At 46.7% G+C, this 22,934-nt stretch overlaps 10 protein-coding genes across 10 annotated transcripts; 6 read left to right on the top strand and 4 right to left on the bottom strand.

The window, feature by feature from the left end:
* Positions 1 to 528: 528 nt before the first annotated feature.
* On the top strand, positions 529 to 1,011 carry GLAREA_02778 (uncharacterized protein; the record flags this gene model as incomplete). The annotated part of the gene is made up of 2 exons (XM_008087863.1): positions 529 to 575; positions 627 to 1,011. The coding sequence occupies 2 exons, from the start codon at positions 529 to 531 to the stop codon at positions 1,009 to 1,011; spliced, it is 432 nt and encodes a 143-aa protein (XP_008086054.1).
* A 157-nt stretch (positions 1,012 to 1,168) lies between these two features.
* Positions 1,169 to 4,518, bottom strand: GLAREA_02777 (ARM repeat-containing protein; the record flags this gene model as incomplete). Its single annotated transcript, XM_008087862.1, has 3 exons — positions 1,169 to 2,014; positions 2,067 to 3,755; positions 3,805 to 4,518. 3 exons carry the CDS (start codon positions 4,516 to 4,518, stop codon positions 1,169 to 1,171), a joined length of 3,249 nt encoding a protein of 1,082 aa, XP_008086053.1.
* Positions 4,519 to 5,285: 767 nt separating this feature from the next.
* On the top strand, positions 5,286 to 7,052 carry GLAREA_02776 (Class II aaRS and biotin synthetase; the record flags this gene model as incomplete). Its single annotated transcript, XM_008087861.1, has 4 exons — positions 5,286 to 5,298; positions 5,345 to 5,427; positions 5,474 to 5,603; positions 5,653 to 7,052. 4 exons carry the CDS (start codon positions 5,286 to 5,288, stop codon positions 7,050 to 7,052), a joined length of 1,626 nt encoding a protein of 541 aa, XP_008086052.1.
* Positions 7,053 to 7,395: 343 nt separating this feature from the next.
* On the bottom strand, positions 7,396 to 10,824 carry GLAREA_02775 ((Trans)glycosidase; the record flags this gene model as incomplete). The annotated part of the gene is made up of 8 exons (XM_008087860.1): positions 7,396 to 7,450; positions 7,499 to 8,258; positions 8,312 to 8,360; positions 8,411 to 8,437; positions 9,371 to 9,487; positions 9,558 to 9,865; positions 9,918 to 10,221; positions 10,270 to 10,824. 8 exons carry the CDS (start codon positions 10,822 to 10,824, stop codon positions 7,396 to 7,398), a joined length of 2,175 nt encoding a protein of 724 aa, XP_008086051.1.
* A 621-nt stretch (positions 10,825 to 11,445) lies between these two features.
* GLAREA_02774 (Riboflavin synthase) lies at positions 11,446 to 12,192 on the top strand (the record flags this gene model as incomplete). Its single annotated transcript, XM_008087859.1, has 2 exons — positions 11,446 to 11,476; positions 11,525 to 12,192. The coding sequence occupies 2 exons, from the start codon at positions 11,446 to 11,448 to the stop codon at positions 12,190 to 12,192; spliced, it is 699 nt and encodes a 232-aa protein (XP_008086050.1).
* An 886-nt stretch (positions 12,193 to 13,078) lies between these two features.
* On the top strand, positions 13,079 to 13,318 carry GLAREA_02773 (uncharacterized protein; the record flags this gene model as incomplete). The annotated part of the gene is made up of 1 exon (XM_008087858.1): positions 13,079 to 13,318. The coding sequence occupies one exon, from the start codon at positions 13,079 to 13,081 to the stop codon at positions 13,316 to 13,318; it is 240 nt and encodes a 79-aa protein (XP_008086049.1).
* An 863-nt stretch (positions 13,319 to 14,181) lies between these two features.
* On the top strand, positions 14,182 to 14,769 carry GLAREA_02772 (Mss4-like protein; the record flags this gene model as incomplete). The annotated part of the gene is made up of 2 exons (XM_008087857.1): positions 14,182 to 14,280; positions 14,347 to 14,769. 2 exons carry the CDS (start codon positions 14,182 to 14,184, stop codon positions 14,767 to 14,769), a joined length of 522 nt encoding a protein of 173 aa, XP_008086048.1.
* A 1,097-nt stretch (positions 14,770 to 15,866) lies between these two features.
* GLAREA_02771 (Cloroperoxidase) lies at positions 15,867 to 17,262 on the top strand (the record flags this gene model as incomplete). The annotated part of the gene is made up of 3 exons (XM_008087856.1): positions 15,867 to 16,224; positions 16,273 to 16,477; positions 16,530 to 17,262. The coding sequence occupies 3 exons, from the start codon at positions 15,867 to 15,869 to the stop codon at positions 17,260 to 17,262; spliced, it is 1,296 nt and encodes a 431-aa protein (XP_008086047.1).
* A 1,031-nt stretch (positions 17,263 to 18,293) lies between these two features.
* On the bottom strand, positions 18,294 to 19,802 carry GLAREA_02770 (FYVE/PHD zinc finger; the record flags this gene model as incomplete). The annotated part of the gene is made up of 1 exon (XM_008087855.1): positions 18,294 to 19,802. One exon carries the CDS (start codon positions 19,800 to 19,802, stop codon positions 18,294 to 18,296), a length of 1,509 nt encoding a protein of 502 aa, XP_008086046.1.
* A 504-nt stretch (positions 19,803 to 20,306) lies between these two features.
* On the bottom strand, positions 20,307 to 21,880 carry GLAREA_02769 (CoA-transferase family III (CaiB/BaiF); the record flags this gene model as incomplete). The annotated part of the gene is made up of 5 exons (XM_008087854.1): positions 20,307 to 20,812; positions 20,868 to 21,372; positions 21,430 to 21,556; positions 21,609 to 21,640; positions 21,689 to 21,880. 5 exons carry the CDS (start codon positions 21,878 to 21,880, stop codon positions 20,307 to 20,309), a joined length of 1,362 nt encoding a protein of 453 aa, XP_008086045.1.
* Positions 21,881 to 22,934: the final 1,054 nt, after the last annotated feature.

Raw genomic sequence — 22,934 nt, 5'->3', positions numbered from 1 at the left:
GGACCACAGACATCTTCCAGCACTTGAATATCAACCCCTATCTGAATTGCTCTAAGTATTAGAAATACTACCTAGGTAGTATTGCTAGCCAGAGATGCAGTGTGGTGAAATGTGATCAAAGTGAGCATCGTACCACCCCGCCCATCAGCCCATCCATGGATGCCTTCATGCTCGTAGCCCTCAGTGGCTGACGAGATGAATTCAACCATCCAAATCACATAGCTACAGTTCACTGCAAACGAACTTGTCCAGTCAATATCGTCAGAATACATGAAACGGCTGACCTCCCACATGAAATCATGCGTGCGAGGTGCCTTGCCAGCATCCCCGCTCTCCCAGCCCAGCTCTCATTGACTGGGAAAGTTGGCCATTGTACCCAGGTATTTAAGGCTGGGTCTCCCCGCCATCGTGAATCTGGATACTGAGTAAACGTATATATACTGCCTGTATCCCACATTTCCAAAATACCTTCAGAAACAAGACTCTCAACTTAACTTAAACAACCCCACACCACAACTCATAACCAACATGGCAACCGCAGAAACCGTCGAAATGGGAGCTGCCCATCCTCCTAAGTACGTCTCCAAAGATAAATCGCCAATTAACTAAGTACTAATAGCCCCCAGATCCGAATCCATAGAAGCATTCTCCGCCATACTCCCCGCCCTCAAAAAAGAGCTCATCCACCTCCGCCACGAAACCGACAAGCACGAGCCCCAATACTTCGCACCCGTCTCCTCCCTCTCCAACGACCAACTCGCCGACATCTCCACCTCAGACCTAAAAGAAGTGCGCGTAGCCACGTCGGCCTACGGTCTTCACCTCTTCGGAAAGGTTGAGCTGCCAGCGAGCCCTGGAAGTTATATCATGTTTAGGGCGTTTATTGCGGGAGAGGCGCAGTCGGCTAGGTTGCATTGCATTCATTTCGAGGAGACGGAGAAGAGTGATGGGGATAAGGATTTTAGGGCGATTTTTGGGGAGAAGGATCAGTTGGAGTGGTTTGATGTGTAGAGTAGTTGATACCATTTGATTAGGCGCTAGGTTTGCATTTATGGCGGCAATAAGGACTGTCATCTGGAATAAGGCTGGGGAATCTCTTGATTTTTTTTTGGAAAATACGCCTCCTAGAATCCATCGAGTGATCAAAGGTTTATTCAACATGACTAGTCTATAGCCCCTGATCTTCATCATCGTCGTTGTCCACCATCGCAGCATAATCTTCCATGGAAGCGAACATAGGCAATTTCTTGAGCCGTTGCTTGCGCTTCCTGCTTGTCTCCTTTTCATCCTTGTCCTCGTCGGCTGGCTGGGCACTTTTCAATTCTTTGGCAAACAGTGCATCCTCGTCCTCATCGTCCTCATCCTCAAGTATCTCAGGTTCACTGCCGACCTCGCTGCCCGGAAACTCGTCTTCGTCCACTTCCTCGCCTTCCACATCAGATTCATCATCATCCATGTTAATCTCCACACCACCATCGGACATATCTAGATCAGAGTCATTTTCCATATCAGAATCATCCAGATCCAACATTTCCATATCTGACTCGTCGCTGTTTCCTTCGACCTCGGGTCTAGACTCCACAAGCGCTTGCCAGATCTCGTCTTCATCTGCATCCTCACCTTCTCCATCCTCCCCTTCAGTGGGTACCTTTTTCTTGGATGGAGCCTGCTTGGTCTTGCCGATTTGACTGAAGTATTTGTGGAAGAACGCCTCGTCGACAGCCACATCTTCGGCTTTCTTGCGCCAGAAAGCTTCCGTGTTAAGGGGTTGTGTTGTATGGCTGGATTTGTTAGATAACAAAACAGCTTTGCTGTCACCACCGGAAAGAGGCTGCATAATTGAACTACCACGTGGACCAGCCGATGCAGCTTTTGCGTTACGATATACAAAGCGATCGAGGAAGGCTGAAAGGGTATGCGACGCAAGGTCAGGTTTTGGTGGCATAGCTTGGTTGTTCAGAAGGCGACCAGCGAACAAGGCAACAGACGGATGGAAGTGGACAAGGAAGGGTATCTGGTCTTGTTAGAATGTTTAACGACTTAGATACGAGTTCGACATGACTTACAATTTCCCATAAGCAGCTTTTATCAGCATTGCTGTCCTCAGGCTCCCTCTTCCGGCCATCGTAAGTCTGAGTGAGTCTCGATTTCTTCGGTTGCTCGGCAATGGGCGCTTCACCTTCTTCTGGTACATCGCGGAATACTTCCTCCTCGTCTTCATCGTCCAGTTCAGGCTCAGAAATAAGAGTTTTTAGAGTTGGGAAAAGTGTTTCCAGCTCTCGTATGAGATAGATTACACCACAGATGAATGGAGGTTGGTGAAGCGTAACGACTTGAAGCAGTCGCTTCGTAAATGCTTTGACGCGCTTGATGTTGATGTCCGCTCTAATGGCTCGGAAGAGTAAGTTGAGGTATAAAGCATGCTTGGAAGACGTTATCAGTCTTGGGTCAAGCAGAGATTCATATAGAGTGCGGTAGAATCGCTCGACAGCGAGATGCTTTGTTGTGGCCAACTGCTCAATCAACATCAATGCCTGGACACTGGTGTTGAAATTCGAAGAATGAGTGATTCTGAACAGGGTATCCATATGCTTCTCGAGACTTAGATCATCTGCTTTTGAGAATGGAAAGGCTCGATTAACACCGCTCAAAACGGCGGAAATCATCTTCTCAGTTGTTTCCTGGCTAGCCAGTTTTGCTTCTTCTTCTTTCGTCGCCTTCGCTTTGGCCTTCTTTCCCATCGGTGCACCTCCACCTTGGACTTGCCCCTTTCGATTTATGGAGGGGCCTGTAGGCTCTGGCTTCGGTTCCTTCTTCTTTAGCAAAGAGACAAAAAGCTCAAAGTAAATGTCTAGGAGCTTCTTAGCGACCTCCTCTTCATTGGCTCTTAGAATCGTCTGATTCAAGGTGTTGATGGCATAGTAGCGGGCATGCGAACTTTGGCCTGGTTTCAGTAGAAGCTCCGTCTCTATGGATTTGATGATAATTGGTTTCATCAAAGGATGTGAAGTCTGCAACTGGAGAAGCAGGTAAGACGTTCTCGAGGCGATTTTCTTGTCTGGGTCGCCAAGTTTATTAACCAGGAGACGGAGTAAATTGGCTTCTTGTTCAGGCTTTTCCTTCAACAACTCATACACATAGGTAACAGCTCGCGTCCGGGCATACAGAACTTCATCGTTGCACCATCCCTCTAGAATTTTAAGCATTTCAAAGTATTGATCTTTCAGCCAGTCTTCATATGCCCATGATATCAGATGTGCTTTACTGATATTTCCTGGAAGACGATGGCCAACTACCCAGGTTGTGATAGTATCCTCATGTAGTGTCCCAAGAAGTCCTGGTTGATTGGCAAATAGCCGGAGCCTCCTGTCAGCTGGTAGAACAACACCATTTCCTAGCAAATCCTTTAGAGCTCCAAGTGCACTGACAGCCTGAGCACGACTCCTCTTTTTCGCTAGAACAAGAAGATTCTCAAACGACTTAGTGGTGTGGACAGGGGACTCCTGCACAACCAAAGTCAACGCGGAGACTTTATCTGATAATGTACCGGAAGTCATAATTTGTGACAAGAATCGATGTGACGAAGAAGCTGAAAGATGTTTGGAAGCGTACAAGTTTGTGTCTGCTTCTAAGAGGGTAGTGGCGTATGCTTTTAGATTCGATATAGCAGTTTGGAATTTAGCTGGGTTCGGGACCTTCTCAGACGGCAAAGGAGGAAGATCGGTAGCATGCCAGTCAGGACGAGCTTCAAAGACCTAGCTACGAATCAGTCAGTCCAATCATACCCAGAACCAAGAAACTTACTAGGCGATTTGCATCATTCTTCGAGAACGCGTTCTGAGATGCTGGAGCTGGCCGCTTTAGTTCAGGAACAGCTTCTGCAGTATCGTCTGAACTTGCAGAGTCTCCTTCCGAAGCCTCCTCCCATCCATTTTCATCTTCGCTCTTTACATCTTCTTGGTTTGCTTCGTCATCTTCTGCGCCGTCATCTTCATCTGCAACTTGCCCTTCGATTCCCAGGCCAGCGACGAATTTTGCCAGTTCTTTCTGTAGAGATTTGTCGGTCGAAGTATTTCCAACTACGTCCTCCTCTTCGTCAGAAGCAGCGTCCGCTACGAGGTCTAAGTCTTCCTCAGTTCCTCCCAGAGCCAATATCTCTTCCAATAGGACAGCCCTCGAATCTTTGCTACCATTTTCTTTTGCCTTCTTTCCTGGCCTAGACTTGCCGTCCACTTTCGCATTACCATTTGCATCGCGCTTCGTCCCTCTTGGAGCTGCCGACGATCGCGTCGAGAGCTTTTCCTTTTTCGGTCCAGGTCCACTGCTCGATTTTCCTCCTTTCTTCTCTTTGGAATGCGACACTCGATCTGCTTTTGCTGGCCCTCCCCCTCCAAATCCTTTTTCAATCTTCGCTGTCAAAGCGGACAGTGCATTGTCGTCGAATGTAGGGAGTGCATCGCCATTGGCCCCAGTAGCAGACTTCTCCCCCTTTGCAACTTTATTGTTTCTTCTTGCCATCTTCGAGAGATGGTGGATTTACGTCTGGACTGCAGGTCCAGTTCATGGAAGAAATGAATTTTTTCGATCGGCGATAAGATAACATCTGGCGCTAAGGATGCTCGCTTAAGCTCACCTCTCATAACTCTCAAGGTTGAATCTCATCTCACCTTAGGATGTAGTGGCTAGAGATTACGACAAGATGAATTCCGAACTTTTAATTCATGGTGGGTGCTATATTTGAGTAGATAGGGTATATCACAGGTTGGAGGGTCAATATCCGACTCATCTGAGGATAGAATGAGGAACATTACTCAAACCCCTTTTGCAAGATATTTGCGGTCCTGGAATAGCTCCCCAGCTTTACTCGGAAGGGCACTATGTATATCAGATGGCCTCATCCGGATTCGATTGCATAAGCCTGAGAGAACTTGGTTTTCAACTGGTCAACAAAAAGCAAGATTCTTTCCAATTGGACATATACCTTGGCTAACTCGATAGTAGTCCGAGCGAAATCGCCTGTCTACAATATGGGCGCCATCTGGAGGAATTGCATCGACTGAGACAGGTGCACATATAGACTGTGATGAAACTAGATCCATGACTAACTTGATGGAAATAGATGCTCATTCATTGCTCATTCGGGCTGGATATCTGCGTCAAGTGCATACTACCTTGGCTTCCTACCAAATCATGCTAATTGATGACAGGCCCACTCAGGAATTTTTCATATGCTGCCACTAGGTCGGAGAGTTCAGGAGAAGTTAGAAAAATTAATAGACAGATACATGGCGAAGCTCGGTATGCACCTATGTCCTATGGATGACAACCAGACTAATTCGAGCAGGTTCATCTAAGGTCGATCTCTCATCAATTACCTCGGAAAAGCTTTGGGAGAAGAGTGGGAGGCTAAGTTCAGTGGGCTCTGAAGTAACTCTTGATCAGTCCGAATTGATGACTTAGCTAATGATTACAGCTCTTTCGATTCAAAGACCGAAAGGACACTGGTTATCTGCTCTCACCCACACACGAAGAGGAAGTTACCACGTTAGTATCGAGCTCTCTCAAATCTTACAAAGATCTGCCAGTCCGCGTCCATCAGATATGTAAGTGCAAAAGCTGGCGAGACATATCAGGTGATTAATACTTTCTCAGCTCGAAAATACCGCGATGAGCTGCGCCCTAGACATGGTTTATTAAGGTCCCGGGAATTTATAATGAAGGATCTGTACACCTTCGATCAAAGCATACCTCTGGCCCTCTCGACGTATTATGAGGTCACTGCAATATATGCCAAATTGTTCGATGAGCTCAAAATACCTTATCTGGTTGCTGAAGCAGATTCTGGCGACATGGGCGGCAATCTCAGTCATGAGTTCCATTTTCCCACAACAAAGGGCGAAGATCACATTATTAGCTGTAAAAGCTGCGGCTATGTGTCCAATGAAGAGAAAGCGATCATCAAGTTTCCTACGGAGGAAGCCGGTAGTTGCGATGAAATGTCAATAAGGAAGTGGCATGGTATATCACAGGATCGTTCGACATTACTCACTGCCTGGTATCCTTCTTCCAATGACACCTCTGAGCTAAACCCCGTCTCCGAAGTCAATATTCGTGCCGTTAAGGCTGTTTACCCCGACCTAGACAGTTCGGTGGACAGCCCAAATGCCCAGGCTATGTTTTGGGCTCACCAGGCTCCACAGTCTGGATCGGAGCTAGCAACAGAGGCAAAATCTGACCAAACTCAGAGACTCATTCATTTGGTGGATGGCAGAATATCTTCCGAGATGTCGGAAAAGCTTCCACTTTTGGGGCCCAGCAACTCCTCGGGTAGAGAGAGGCTCTTCGACGCTCGACTCTCGACAGAAGCAATAATTGAAACTTGGAATCATGACCCAAAAACGGAAGAGCCTCTCAGTCTCTTGAAAACTCGGACCGGCGATACATGTCCGCAATGCAATAAAGACAAAGTCGTTGTCCAAGAAGCAATCGAGCTCGGACATACATTCCATCTAGGATCTAGGTACAGCAAGCCTCTTGAAGCAAACATATTGCTTCCCGTCGAGGTCACTCGGGACCACGAGGAAGATTACGAGTTTACAGAAGAAGGCCAAAAATCATCAAGTCGAAAAGCGATGATCCAAATGGGATGCCATGGTATCGGGGTCTCACGAATGATAGGAGCCGTCGCAGATACCCTAGCCGACGAAAAGGGACTCAATTGGCCTCGCGTCATGGCACCTTTCGATGCTGTTATCATCCCACTTGGTAACGGACAGCTTGATGAGGCTCCAGAAGTAATTTACGATGCGCTACTTCAATCGCAAACTACTGGTCAGGCGCCGCTCGATCTTGTTATCGATGACAGAAAACGAGGGTTCGCTTGGAGGATGAACGACGCTGATTTAGTGGGATACCCTGTGATTATTGTAGTCGGGAAAAAATGGGCGAGTGAGAAGATCTGTGAGGTACAATGCCGGAGATTGAAAGTTCGTCAGGATGTGCCATTCGAGGAGTTGCCGACCTTTGTCAACTCTTTACTGGATCAGCTGTAGACATTCAGGGTTTGGTGTATTTTGTAAGATACTGTAAGAAGATTGCAAGATATTCATGAGAAGCTGTACGTGTCTCATGAAATGTTGGAAACATATGCAGGAGGGATGATTTAGGGGCTACCAATGAAAAGAAACTTTGGTAACTAGACTCCTACAATAGACAACGATAATACAGAGGGAGCATGCACAAAGATCCAGAAGTCCAACCTTATCAAAACGTCAGCTGGCACTGGACGTAGTCACCGAAGAACAGGAACGTATGACATGGTTGTAACTGGGTATGGGAATATTCAAGCGTCCTTTATTAATAATGTGGTATATACAGCCCACGAGTCCAACCTATTCAATTCTTTAACCTTGTGCCTGTCATGTCGTCTTGTGCGTCTTTCAGCAAAAAGCTTCAATTTGTTAGCAGATTTCTTGTTAAATTGGCAAGGAAGACTTACTTATACCAGATCATAGCTGGCCCGACAGTCCCCAGATGCCACAAGCTATGTGCATCAAGGCACCCCCATAACGGCGGAAAGTCGAGCAGTTCGAAGCTCATAGCCATCATGATCCAAGCAACGACAAGACCCGGCCATGTCGCCCAAAGTCGACCCGACTTCTTGTATCTTCCAATACTAAACCATGTCCATAGGGAATTCTGCAGCACCCCAATAACCACATTTACTGCCATGTTGTACGTGTAATCCCAGTCGTACCATTTAAGGTATATAACATGCGCTGCATACATGCATAAGCATAATCCTGTCCACGCCCTAAGTAACGACTTCCTTCGTTTCCCTCCCTGATCCATACGAAAGATTCGAATTGGTGTATAATAAAACCCGTATAGCACGCTTGCCCCAGCGGCGAAGTAATCCAATTGCTCTGTTGCAGCAAAATCGCGAGTATGGAAAATCATGCTGAAGATCCAACTAGCCATCCCAAAGTATGCGAATATAATATAGTATTTTCGTAATGGGTAGGACGCCGGTATGCTCGAGGTGATCTTCGACAGCCCGTTCTGGTGAGCGAGGAAATTGAGGAAGGAGAAGAAGACCGAGAAGGGTTCTTGCATTCCCAGGAATCGGTAGAAAGGCCATTTTCCGTGGAATTGAAGTATCTCTTCACCTGCGGCAACGCGCATATCCGTTACGATATGCTGGCAGGTGTAGTCGCATTCGGCAGGGCAATCCCATAGCAAGACTTTGTGCAAGAGAGCTATAATCTGTCAGACAGGATTTGCATTAGGAATATTAAGGTGGCGCCCATACGAATTGGCGTCGTAGCTTTTCCTTCTGCGCAGTTCTCTTCTTTGCATACCTACAATATCTCAGTACTCGTTAGGACATGCGACGTTGTATTTGACATACCTTGACGCATTCGCGGAACTCGGGGCGCTGGTCTCCTTTAGAAGCTAATACTTGACTGAAAGAGACAAATAATAAAAGAAGCCATAATGGCAGGACGTTATTGTGTCTCAAAATCATCCTGCCATATGTTGTATGCAGGTTGGAGAGACATTGTCTGCGAGAATAATCAGCGGAGTACACTGCTGGCGGTTGGGCCACAGCTGCCGAAATTGATAAACAACCGTTGCAGTTCCCGTTGCAATTCCGAAAACCGGGCCGATGAAGAAGTCCGGGTTTTGTTGCATGTCGCACCGACAACCCACGACACGACCACGACACCACGCCCGCCCCAGACAAACCTCGCCTACAAATTTAGACATCCGCACTGGATTATTGACCTAGAAATCTTACAATAGGCCAGCAACAAACTCAAAATGAAGGAATAAGAAAATCCTATCATTGAATTCATGAGGTCAAAAACATCTAACTATTCGCTGCAACGAGATTCAATTGCGGCCTTTGACCTGCTTTTACAAAGTTGGTTTCCCATGAAGGATGATACGCCTGCTAAACTTGATGTCTGACAATTTTGAATACATATAACCTCGTAAGCATCTTAACTAGCATGCGATGAAGGTGTGAGAGTTGTTTTGCGTGGGATTCAAAAGGTGTCTAGTATCACCAATATACAACCTCTTAAATTGTGGTTTGAATTCATGTATTTTGTAATCAAGGCCTGAAGTCCTAATGTTTTATGATTACTAGGTACATAACAGGCATGTTCTACTAGTTATTTAGTCCATAACATGTTCCCTTTCTCTTCTTCAGCGACCATTCCCGTTGCTTTGATAGAGATTCCGATTTTAATTTCAGCTTCTCGGCTAGCTACTCCTGGGGAGCTCATCAAAAATAATATTCTGCATCATATCCAGGAATATAGTTTTGCGGGCACGGAACTGCGGGAAGATATGAATCAACTACGATGCCCTGCATAGCGAAATAGTGTTGACGAATTTGTGCGATTAATGAGTTTGTGGACGCTGAGTTATTCGGGTTGTTGTACTGAAGCGTGAATCTATCTGAATGTTCGACGAATTTCTACTGTCGTGTCAGCAAACATGGTTTGAGCACAACTTTATGGTCTGATGAGTGTTCCAGAGTATCTTACCGAACAGTCAGGAACATTACGACCAAAAAGACTCCAAAAGAAACTTCCAGCAGCAACTTCATTCCCAACAAGGCTCTGCCGCTGTAGAATCACATCATTGAAATCGGCGAGAGAATCACCCGTTGTGTCAAGCCAACCAAGCTCTCCAGCGATGTATACACGACCTGATTTCTCGACCGCTGCGATATCAGATTTGAGAGTCGAAGTTCTGAGGGGGTAGAAGTGGTTTGAGAAGATGTCAACCTCTGCTACCTCGAAGTGAGTGCTGTTAATACCATAAGTACCGTCAACACAAAGCTTTTGAGGACCTTAGACACGCGTTAGCATTAGAAGAAGTAAGTAGATAGCTTCGTTTTTTACCCAGCGTCTTAATGAGTTGGCAAATTTCTTTTGTCCATTCATTAGGTACATTCTGGTCTGCCCAAATAGGTCCATTGAGTTCATTGCCTGTCTCGAAAGCCATGATTGTTGGGTCCTCCGCGTACGTGAGACCGGTGTATGGATTGACGTGGGTCATCAAGTGCTCAATGTAGGCCTTGAAGTCGCTAATTATGGTGGCATTGGTGTAAAACTGCATAACATCTGGTGAAAGTGGTTTGTCGCTACCAGTGATATTGAACCCTCTCCAACGTAAAAAGGTGAACTTTCCACCATGATAATAGTCCTAAAGCCAATCATCAGCATGGAGATGAGTCTTAGAGGACTATCTTACATAGTTATCGACCAAAGGCGGAATTATCCGAAGCCCATGCTGCCTTGCTTGAAAGACTGACCAATCTATCGTGTCAAAAGCGGCTTCATTGAACACACCTAGGGTTGGCATCAAGCTCAAAGGATTGCCCACGCTGACCCCAAGTGTCTGACTCCTGATAACTCGAGCTCCCATAGTCACCAACGTTGCCATTGCTTCGGTAATCCTTCCCTTAGTGGGATAACTTGCTTGCAGAGGTGCGTAATATGGTGCCCCTGCAGGTGGTACAACATTTTCATCTAAACCTAGCCAGTAGACATTTGCACCGCTCGCAGTCCAACGCTCACCTTGGAGCTTAAGGGTCTTGCCATCTCTATAGATGTGAGAGTTTCTCCTAAGGACAATTTCGGCTGGACGAAGAAATGTGTTTAATATTTCTGCAGTCAAGTTTGAGCCATTTGGAAAGATGGACTTGATAGCTGGACTGAGTGCATCTTTTACTTGGGAGCTGGGCTCATTTGGACTTTGAGAAAAGGCCCCCAGTGTAAAAGCAGACCACAGAAGAGTTTTATACATTATTGAAAGCAGAAACTGAAAACGCTGGGAATAACGAGAGAGCAAAATGTTTAGAAAACTGGTAAGGCTCTAGTTATAACATTGACTTCGTGTCTGAGCCCTGTCTATGCAAAATTACATTCATCATGCTAAATGAAGTCATTCATGGGGAATAGCCTCGCCAATATGGACCGCTGGGCCGGGAGACACCCGAGTGCCATAGTGTGAGATAGAGTATAAAGTCTAGAGAAAAACAATCAACGACACGGCCATTCATCATATAGATCGTGCTTTGAACTGCTTAACCGAGGGCGATTCCTGTTTGGTAGACGGAGCTTGCAATTCCGCTGTACTCAAACGGTGCTCGCTACATTAAGGGGACGAAGAGAAGCACAGTGGAATGGGGCTCTGTAGTACCAAAGAGGGGTTTCTGCAAGTCCAAGACGTGCGAGTCTCTGGATGTATAGCAGAGGAGGGAATAAAATAGGTAAGATTGGAGTGATCAATATTCAGGAGTCCGAGCTCCACGGGACAACATTTAACCGGAGACTCTCCGATCGTGGGTTCATCCAAACCTATCCATGATTGTGATGACTTACCAACCCTGGGACGCGCCACAAGACTTCCTTCCCCATCTTCACCATGTTTACTGGAATCGTCGAAATCATCGGAGGTTAGCAGCAGCCCGGCCGAATGTCGAATGTCTACTGACTACTCGAAGTTGTCTCGGAGCTCGACCGCCAATCCGAAGATGGTGGCACAACACTCACCATATGCGGCGCCTCGGAAATCCTTGACGATTGCCATCTCGGTGATAGCATCAGTATCAATGGGACATGCCTGACGGTAACTTGGTTCGACAAATCATCTTTCAAGGTCGGCGTTGCGCCCGAGACGTTAAGACGAACGAATCTTGGGTCTTTAAAGGAGCAGAGCAGGGTGAACCTGGAGAGAGCGGTATCGTCAACTACTCGAATGGGCGGACACTTTGTGCAAGGTCATGTCGATACTGTTGCAAAAATTCTGAAGAAAGAGCCGGACGGAAACGCGATTACCTTTCGATTCCAGCCCCGCGATAAAGCAGTATTGAGATACGTCGTTGAGAAGGGATACGTAACACTAGATGGAGCCAGTCTGACTATAACCAAGGTCGACGATGAAGAAGGTTGGTGGGAGGTTATGCTGATATCCTACACCCAAGAGAAGGTGATAATATCAAGTAAAGGGTCCGGGGACGATGTCAATGTCGAAGTCGACCAGATTGGCAAGTACGTGGAGAAAGCGGTCGAGGGCTATTTCTCGCAAGGCAGCAATGGACAGCCAGCCATTTTGCAAAAGATGGTAGAACGAATTGTTGATGAAAGAATATCTGGCAAGAAGGGCGAGTAAATTCAGCTATTAGTGACCTAGACAATGTCCAACGAAGCTCTCCACTCTCCAAACGTGGTTTCAATGCATTTCAGTCTCTTGGAAAGGAAACGACTAGGAATAGCGATAGGGGTGGAAACCTCTCACGACTCTCACACAGAGTCATTGGCATGGCGTTTTGGCTGTTATCTTGGCTTCGGTGCGATATCAGCTCTGTGAGGCTCTGTTTCTTTGCAACCTCGAGGCAACGTAATCCTTTTGCTCGGACGTGGACATCTATGGATACCATCGCTTGGTATCTCGTCCAGACCACCGCCAAGATTCGATTATTCTACCTCGTTATTGAGAACATCATTCCAAACTCTCCATTGATGTAATAAAAAAATCAGTATCAGGGCTGCAGCCGGATTGGCATAACATCATTTGATCGCGTTATAAATTGGTTTCTCGGGCGGTGATGGAAGGATGCAAGTCAGCTTCTGAGGTAAGGAGCGCCCACACACGTGGGGGAGTATCACGTGTGGGGGCGGGGGTCTCCGCTCGTTTACGAAAAGGGTTCTCAGGTGAGCGATTTGCAGTTTCATCAATCAGACGACAAGTAAATTTTGCAAGCCCATACCCTCAATTGAGGCAGAGGCTGCGGCAAGAATTGCTGTGTTCGCTTCACACAATGCTCTCAAAAATATCTCATGGTTTTTGCGTAAAGGTATAAGTACGCCTCATACTTCTCAGATCCAAGTGGACTCAATCCATACAGTCTTGCTTTCCGATCAAACTCATCCTATCATCTCCTAAAACCACTGGCTGGTCCTTTGCAAAGAAAAATACTTCCCAAGAACCATTAAATATTTCCTCGAGAACTTCTCAAAAATTCGCTCAGCAAACCTCGACATCCACCAACCTCAAGATGTCCCTCGCTCAGCATACAGTATCTCGTGTCTGGCCCGTTTGGCTTCCAAAAGTAGCTCAGACAGGAACTCGATCCATCACCCGCGAAGCTAGTTCCTTTGTTGGAGCTGATTCACAAACAACAGTTCCAGGAGTGCCAACGAAAACACGCCCAGCCAAAGAAATATTCGATGCCAATCAGAAGAAAGTCTATACGACTCTTTATGCCAACAGTCACTACCCAGCCAAGAAGCACTGAACGTAAAAGCCAACTGGACCAAAGAAACGATGGCATCTGACTGTGCGGTACTGGATACTTCATGTGGAATCAGGCATTGTCAATTAGGAATATGGACAACGTTCAGAATGGAGACTTGGTATCAGGTGGTCTTTAGACTATAAGACGGAAGACAGTTCGACTTGTATACTTTTAACAGTAGCGACATTATGTTTGTGCAGGATCACAACCATTGAGAGTCTGCGTTGCTGGCATCGCTTACAACGACAACAAGGGACGAAAAGTTAGCCTTCCGAGGAGGGCGCCGTGAAGCATATCGGTGTGAGCTTGGAAGCTACAGAACTCTTAGGAATGGCGGGGAATACAACAGTACGACTGCCTATCGAAGGTGGTTGGAAGTATTAAAAGTTGCGGTTGGAATCATGGCTCGTGGTGGTCCAAGTAAATGATGGGAGATGAGAGCATCGAGCCTTGAGGGATATTTGGGATATCTGGGATACTTAGGAATTCAATAAATCTATTGTACTTTTCCTCATATCATCGAGTAAATTCTAATGAACTCGAGTCCAACAAGTTATTGTTTAATTTGTTTTGGTGATTCAAGCACTTGGACGTCGTTGACAAATGTAAGATGCTAAAATCAAATCACGCTGCTGACAGCCCACTCTTCACTACACAGCAATTCCGCCAATAGTATCATGCAGCGGAGCGTCCGGTGCTGATCATTGATATACGTCAATAATATCATGAAAAGTTATTTCCCACTTCCACCACGTCGTCACTAATAACACAATCTAGACTTTTAGAACACAGTCTTTAACAAATTCTAACCCAATCAACTGTAGTCATTTAGTAACATTCCGGGAAAGCTTGCGGCAACTTCCATGGCGTTTGCTAAACCAGAGACCGTCACTGGCGGATGCCTATGTGAAAGTGTCCGTTTTCGAGTTGACTTCTCGCCCGATCACGACTGGAGACGAGGGGTAAGAAGGTCTCGATTTCGTTACAATGAACCTAGGGTTTTACAGACTATCTAACTACTGCAACAGTCTCGCACTTGCCAATGCACCCAGTGCCGAAAGAACTGCGGCAGTCTGGTGTACAATTTCCACATCGTCGCGGCATCTGAGTTGACTTGGCTATCCAAGTCAACATATGCGGAATACAACTCATCACCTGAGGGCCGGCGAGCGTTCTGTAATAACTGCGGATCGACTCTGGGTTGGACGGATGGTAAACCTGACACTGATGTCCAGCTCGCCGTGGGAACTTTTGACGAAGAGTTTCTCGTGGGTGGCCGAGATGCCCATGATCGTCCGCTGGGAGCATATGGGGTGGCACTAGCAAATCCTGACGGCGATCATCTTTACACTAGCAATATCATTAAGGATGTCACTGAAGGTGTATCCTCGAAAGGAACGAAGTTTTGGAAAGGGAGTATGGAGGGACCTATGAAGGAAGCCACCGATTAAGTATCGACGGAATACATCTGTAGGGGTTCAGTATGGATTTTGCATACAATCACTTCCAAGTACCGATGGGACTTCAAACCCAAGAGCGGACGTTATTCCCCCCAAACCATCCTAGATAAAGCCATTTACAAATATCAAAATAAAGTGCCACACCAGTGACACGGTACATGGAAATAGCTCGGTCTTTAGTCTACACCAACGGTGTCTCTCAAAGAACCTAAAGTGATGAAAACCGAAAACCCGTTCGGGAATTGGTAATTCGAGGACTTCAAAAAGCCACCTGCGCATGTCTCCCAGAATTCAATGGCCTTCAGCTAAACTAGTACTGTAGTGGCCAAGTTGTGGGGGAAGTTGAATGAACCGAGGCAGCCGAGGAACTTGCTCCACAAAACCATCCCCCCTTTCTGTTTTCACCAACCCATTTCGTCGGGAAGCCTATTTACGCGAGTGGTGAGCCACAAGCTAATCGGGATGGCTGCAACACCTTTTCCAATCAACTCTTTCACATGGCTAAGTCGAGCATAGCATGTTCGTGATTGGCTTTTGTAGTTCCTTGACACTGGCAGTTATGGGTGGCGGTTCTGCTCCGCTCTCCCTTTTCTTGGTATAGATGTACCGGGACATTTATCCTTGTCCTGTACCGGCTGATCTAAAAGGGCACTTAACCACTCTAACACTTCGCTATTATCATTTTATATTGTATTTCCGAGTGTGTACTTTGACAGCCACAGGACGATCTTTTCTGTTATGGTGAAGGCTTATTCCCCATCCGCCTCGGCTCCCCAAGTTCATGGAATTAGTCTCTTTACCCCACGATTTGGGGAAGTCCCATGGCGTAGTCACGATGACGGCGCACATTTTAATAATTGTAGATACTGGTTATTGTTGTGGCCAGTTGGTAGAGTTGGTAGTGTGGAGGTGAGCGTTCAGAGGCGTATCTTAGCACTGAGATCTACAATTTGAGTGTATCGTTAGTCTTCTACGGAGATATAATAGAACGACAAGATGCCCAGATTTCTTTTCTAATCATTCCGTCGGTATAATACCAATCTCCGTACGCCTGCAAAAGTCGAGATTAGTATACAAACATCGTCAACATGAAATACTCCACCGCTATCGTTGGTGCATTCGCACTCTGCGTCTCAGAAGTCGTTGCTTTCCCAGCGGCTGCTATCGAATACGCTGCCAAGGCAGAACGAGATGCTCGCACAAACGAGGAGCTCGAGAGTGCTATTGCCAGTTTCGAGAAAACGCGACGAGCAGTAGGATTCGACGCTGCCGCACAGTATGTGTCCAACCAGGGACAGTACGCTTTCAACCCGCCAAAAAACGTCAACACACCTCTAGGTGACCAGAGAGGTCCATGTCCTGGACTGAACGCCATGGCCAATCATGGTTATCTCCCACATAATGGTGTGGCCACAATCCAGCAATTCATTGACGGCACATACAAAGGTAAGGTTGCTCTCGCTTAGGAAAAGAAGCATTCGCTGACAAGTCTAGTTTTCGGCATGGGAGCCGATTTAGGTGCATTTTTGGCCCTCTATGGTGCCATCTTTGATGGTGATTTGACCAAGTGGTCTATTGGCGGCCCGAGCATTGCTACACCTTCCGTGCTTGGTCTACTTGGGGAGCCTCAGGGTATTTCTGGGTCTCATAACAGATACGAGGGAGATGCTTCACCCACTCGTCCTGATCTATACCAATAGTAAGCGCGCTGAATCCACAAAAATCTAGAACTTTTACTAACCTTAAATTAGTGGTAACGACTACAAAGTCATCATCAAGCAGTTCGAGCAGATGTTCGCCCTGCAACCAGATGCTGCAACCGCCAACTATGACTTGAGCGTTCTCACTCCATTCCGAGCAGACCGTTTCCAACAATCCGTCAGCGAGAACCCATACTTCTTCAACGGTGCCTTCACTGGAGTTGCTGTCCAGCCGGCTGCCTACACTTTCATCTACCGCTTCATGGGAAACAAGTCTGCTGAGTACCCAGAGGGCCGACTCGATCAAGAGACTCTCAAATCATTCTTCTCCGTCACCGGTACACCAGGTAACTTCAAGTGGACCGAGGGTTACGAGAAGATCCCAGACAACTGGTATAAGCGCGCCATCGGTGACGAATACACCATTCCATTCTTCTTGACCGATCTTTTGGCTGCTGCTGCTCAGTATCCAAAATTCCTCTCCATCGGTGGAAACACCGGAACAGTTAACTCTTTCACCGGTGTTGATCCTGCTGATTTGACTGGTGGTGTATTCAACGCCGACACTCTGCTTGAAGGAAACAATGCTGTCTGCTACATCTTTCAGCTCGCTGAACAGATGGCACCAGATGTGTTGAAGGGCATCCTTACCGATGTCACACGGCCAATGGATATGTTGACACAGGGTATCACCCAAGTGTTGAAGCCATACAACTGCCCTGTGTTGCAAGATATTGACAAGAGTCAATTCGCGCAATTTCCAGGTGCAAAGGGCGCATACTAAAGCATAACGAGCGAGGATGAGAAATAGGAGAGGAGAGGAAGAGGCCGGAGAAGGATTGGATTGAAAATTCTTGTATATACTTGACGTTTGTCACCATGCAAACTGTACATAAATTAACGAAACTGTTCATAAATTAATATTCCTCAGCAAATCTCTTACTGAAATTGTGATGTGGACGCATTTCGCATGCTAGTGAGGAAAGTAACGAACTGGTTGAAATTCAGACTTGTAGGAAAAAATTTAGCAAATGTCTATGGAACCGAAGTACATTAATGGTTAATAGGAATGTTGCGATACAAGTTGGCTGCTCAAAGACTTGCCAGACGCCAGAAAATATCAGGGAGAGACTACCGACTAATCTATGACATTGTCTGTCGTGTATCAGCCTCTATAAACCACTTCATTGCTTATTTGGAACGAAGGATTACATTATCTATCAGCACAACCTGGTGTTCTACCGAATGCCTCGAAGGTGTATATACATTAGAGTCTGAGCTTGCTACGGAAGAAGTAGGCTTTGTTGATCTCAAAATAACCATGAAGTAGCTTGTTCAACGCTTCAACGAATAATGCGTTCTGTGAAGCTACCCTAACAGGACTGGCCACTACCAGATCCTACATCCTCTCGAGAGAGTCGTGTCAACGGTCACGGGCGGTCTATAACGAAAGGGCCCTGTGACCCTCTACATGTCATGATGAGACTGGCAGTCCCCGTCTTAGATACGACGATTGACGACGATTGATTCTAAGGACTTTTCTGACTTTGGGACGCGAGATCAAAAAGAGCTTTGCGATGGAATATGGTTGTAATGCACACCAGGGCTTGTCTTGTTGTCGAGGACGAACCGAGTCCAATAGAAAAGAACGGATGTTCACAATCAATTGCGATATATATAAGTAGGCTTACAACAAAATAATGCAGTACCTCTCGAACTCTGCTCGCGAAAGTTTGTCTTGTAGAGATGGTAGATTTGGTCGCCTCTCAATTATCATGTGGTCGATATTTTTACCAAATTAGCATGCTAGAGATTTCAGACTGTAACCCCATTGTCCCCGACTCGCTCTCCGTGCTCATCATAGATCGTATGGCTAAAAGCCTCGAAATCATTGCTGTCGACTAGCCAGTCCATGTCCTCTTCGTCGGGTCCTAGTTTTGCCATCAATCCATTACCTGGTTTTGGATATGGAGGGCTCGCCGGAGTACTTTCTCTACTATCTCCACCTGGGGCATTTATTACGGGAGGAGCTGAGGAGGCATGGTTCAATGACTGTGAGGGAGAAAGAGCGGAAGCTGGCGATGCCTGACCTGGTTGAATCTTTCGGATGAAGTTAATTTGTCCGTTCGGGTGTGCCTCTGCTCGTGAGAAGAGACTCGCAGTCGCTGAAGGAGGTACTGATTGTTGTGAATGGCTGTTCGCGCGACGATCAGATGATTGAGCTCGTTGCGCCTGTGAATGTAGCACATCAAAAATCTGAGGGAAGATCGGAATGTTGGGATGTAGGACTGTAGCTTGTATGAGAAGGTTTACTAGCTGTGCATGTGGGAGGGAGTTGAAGTACGAGCGTTTCTGGTATGGATTAGCAATCTGCAGAGTTCCTAGTGAAGCATTACCAACCTCTTCTTCGCTACGTCCTTGCCAGCTGGTTAATCGTAATTCAGAACCAGCACCTTTATTACCTTTCTTACGGTTACAATCCGAACAAAACCACGGAGCGCTTTCGTCCTTGACCGTCTCTGGGAGAATAGGAGGATCGTGGCACATCTGGTGCCACGCCAAGTTGCACCCATCACAAAACACAATTTGATTACTTTGGGGGCTCTGGCCTCTCCCGCATCTCTTACACAAAGCGCTTTCTGGGGTTTTCTTTGAGGGTGCTCTCCGCTTTGGATTTGTCTCTCGAGGAGCAGGGACAAATTGAGCTGGCTTAACAATCTGTCGACCAGACTGTGTTACTTTGGGGAATTGAGTTACACTTTCGGCGTCATCAGAATCAGAATCCCCTCCGAGTTTCGACATAGCTTCAGATTCCTCTGACTCCTCTTCGCTCAAACTGTCGGATCTTCCCCTCTTTCTTTTGGTACCCCGTGGACCTTTACCTTTTGGCCCTGGCTTTGTTTTCTTTCCAGAGCCAGCATCCATACTTCCACGACTCTTGGGGGTCGTGGATGGCCGGGGCGCAATAGGACTTCCCGCAGCGGATGCACTGCCTGCAGCTCCATTGCCAGCGCTTGCAAGACGCGAGGTCCTAGATTTATAATGTATAGGCTTACTCGCCGGAATCTCCATATTCAGGGTGGTCTTCATGCCCATCAATACATTGCGTCTCATATCTTCATAACCCGGAGGAGTGCCCGTTATGCCAATCGAGGACAGAGTAGGCGTCGCACCTATCGTGCTGCTGGCACCACTCTGGATGCGCTTCAATATCATTTCCGTAGCAGCGGAGAACTGGGGCACGTATTTCGGAGAGGAGTCAGACATGGCCGTGTCTTTGCTGCCCGTTGCCGTGGGAGTTTGAGGAGTCGCGTCTGAAGACATGGTTTTTCCTATTTGTTGAGTCGAGCGGTGTTGGTTATCGGATTTGCGCCGGAACCTCTCAAAACTTCACTAGTTATTAGCAACGATTCGAACATGACCAGAACAGGAGATCTACATCTGTGGTAGTGCAACCAATTGGGCCGATTCTAATTGGATATGTCGCGCGAATAGAATAGTCTGGGTCTGGTTTATCTGATCGCAATAAGGTCTGGGGTCAATGAAGTGCCATTGACGGCCGAAAGTCCGATTTTAGAAGGGCAGTTTATTTGCGGCCTGGAAGCTTATGGTCTGCGAGACTTGGATTCTTGTGTTTGGCAAGGACGACGTACCATACGATCAGCCGACATAGACCTTAATCGACTTTTCCAGAAGATGATCACGTGAGCTGCATCACAGTACGATCCACGTGATGTAACAATAAGTCTCGTTCGTTCATGAGCACGATTGTGTAACCAGAAGTCGATATTCATGGAGAAATTATATGCAAAATGTCTAATTCTATATTCACTTAACTGCCCCTTCCGCCACTAGCGCCTCAATATCTTCTTCGCTCAGTCCAAGATCCTCTCTAAGTACTTGCTTGGTATGCTGCCCGAGAATAGGCGGCGCAGTCCGAATACTAGGTTTGCTCTCACTATATTTGACAGGTGTATTCACCATCTTAATGTCACCACACCAATCGTGGTTCATCTCCTTCACCATGTCTCTTGCCAGCACATGCTTGTGATTCAGCGTACCTTGGATATCATTGACAGCTGAGTATGGCAGCCCCGAGCCTTCAAAGACATCGAGCCATTCTTGTGTCGTCTTCGTTTTAGTAGTTGTTTCTATCAAGTCATCTAGCTCCACTCGATTGGCGACTCTCTGGGCGTTGATCTTGAATTTGGCATCATCTTTCCATTCTGGCTTGCCTAGTCCATCACAGATTAATCCGAATAGCCGGTCGTTCCCTCCACCAAAGAGAATGTCTCCGTCTTTGGTCCTGTAGGACCTATACGGTACGATTGATGCTATCCACTTGTCAGATTGAGTTCTAAGTTAGGGCAAACAAAACGAGAGACTCACGATGTGCAGTGCCCCATCTTCCTTGGTCTTTTTCTCCGCTTATAAGACAGCTGCTAGCGATGTTGGCGAGAGTTGCAACTTGGCAATCGCTCAACGCAACGTCGATATGTTGCCCTCTTCCAGTCCTGCTTCTCGATATTATTGCAGCCATTATACTATTGCTGGTATAGAGTCCGGTCGTCAAATCGGTCACAGCAACTCCCACTTTTACAGGCGGACCATCTCGACTCCCAGTGATGTGCATCAGTCCCATCTCCGCTTCAACCATAACATCATAACCGGCACGGTTAGAGTATGGTCCGGTCTGGCCGTATCCAGTGATTGAGGCATATATCAGTCTTGGATTGATTTTGTGAAGTGTTTCGAAATCCATGCCATACTTTTTCAAGGTGCCAGGAAGATAATTCTCAACAAGGATATCGCTCGTTGCGGCAAGCTTGTGAAGAATATCCACACCAGATTTGTGTTGGAAAGATAGTCCGAGAGACTTCTTATTGCGATTGACCTATATATTTACTTAGGTCAGGTGTTGATGGGAAATTGAAAGAGTCGCGCGACCTACAGAAAGAAAATAAGCGCTTTCTCCCACGCCTTCTTTTCCGGACCCTTCTTTATACTTCGCATAAGGGGGTCCCCAGTGCCTCGTATCATCTCCTTTCGTCGGATGTTCAATTTTTATCACATCTGCGCTGATTTCCGTAAGCCTACCGATGTTACAGTTGCTTCATTTATGGCTCGTACCCCAGATCTCCTAATATTTGTGTACAATATGGCTAGGTCAAGGTCAATATCAATTCTACCACAGAGCCAATCAACCTTACACCAGCAAGAACTCTGGTCATGTCCAGCACTTTGAATCCCTTAAGTGGTAAAGATTCATCGCCGGAAGCTGTCCCTGCCGTGAATGGCCTGAATTGGGAGCCCACTAATGTGTAGAATGAGCTGCTGTCGCGTAGAGCTGGGCGCGAAGCTCCGCGAATGAGGCGACCACATATTGAAAACATCTTTACCATTTTCGACGGAAGAATGTTGTGTCTTAAGAGCTCTAAGATGGGGAGATCTGCTAGTTCCTGACGACCCCGGTCTCGCTACCTGGACACTCCCGTCGGTTGTGCCTCGGCATCCGAGGACGTCTTGCAACAGTTGATATATTGTTTGCAACTCTATTTCTCTTCGAAAATCCCCTTTTTGATGTTGTATACACGAAGATATTCTTCCCTTTCTTTTCGTGGACAACAGCCTTCTCACGACCTGCGTCTCATGTTGTTTTAGACAACCATACACACTGTCAGACGTGTCCTCTCTGTTTGTTTGGGTAATTCCTGGCTCCCTCCGATTAGACTCTTCTTATTCTGATACACGAACATAGGGTCTTTCAAGATGACTAGAGCCGTACTCATCTTTCGTTTGTTTTCTTCGCTCCGCCGAGGCAGGGCACGTTGACTGTCGTGCTTCTGACTCTAAGCAAAGGAGGCTGAGCCAAAAATGACTGCATTCCGATCTGACTCAACAATTGGATGACCATTGGTACTATGATGTTGTTTTTGTATCCAATCACAAGTGCATTGGCTGGCACATCCAGACGTAAAGCCGGTGCCAGCCTCGATTGTTGTATGCTGTTGTTCAAAATGCATCCAATCATCGTTGTCGTGCCCCTCAACTGGTGCAGCCCAATAACAGACAATTGTCCACCAAAGGTGTCGTCGTTGCCTGAGGTGCTGAAAGAACGAATGACCAAATGCATATACTGGTCTGGTTTATCCCAGCCTGGTATCGAGCTTCTGTCACGGTATTCACAGTTTGCCCCGGTGATATTCAAACTTTCCAGGTATAGTTCAAATATAATCACAGTCTAATTGGCGGGAGTACTCTAAGATCATGCGTATGTTTATCTTCGTCAGTTCTGCCTAACTTGTTCAACTACCACGCCTCTTCACCGAACGACGAAGAAAGCAGCGAATCTCTACCTCACCTTCGATCACTTACCTTCAAGAAGTACTTCTTGCGAGCCGGACCTTCGAGTCCGAGTATCATCTTCAAACATAATTCGATCCATATTCGGTGCGT

The sequence above is a fragment of the Glarea lozoyensis genome (genome assembly GCF_000409485.1).
Source record: "Glarea lozoyensis ATCC 20868 chromosome Unknown GLAREA6, whole genome shotgun sequence".
NCBI lineage: Eukaryota > Fungi > Ascomycota > Leotiomycetes > Helotiales > Helotiaceae > Glarea > Glarea lozoyensis.
The sequence above is the reverse complement of the archived record's forward strand: the minus strand, read 5'-3'. Positions and strand labels throughout refer to the sequence as shown.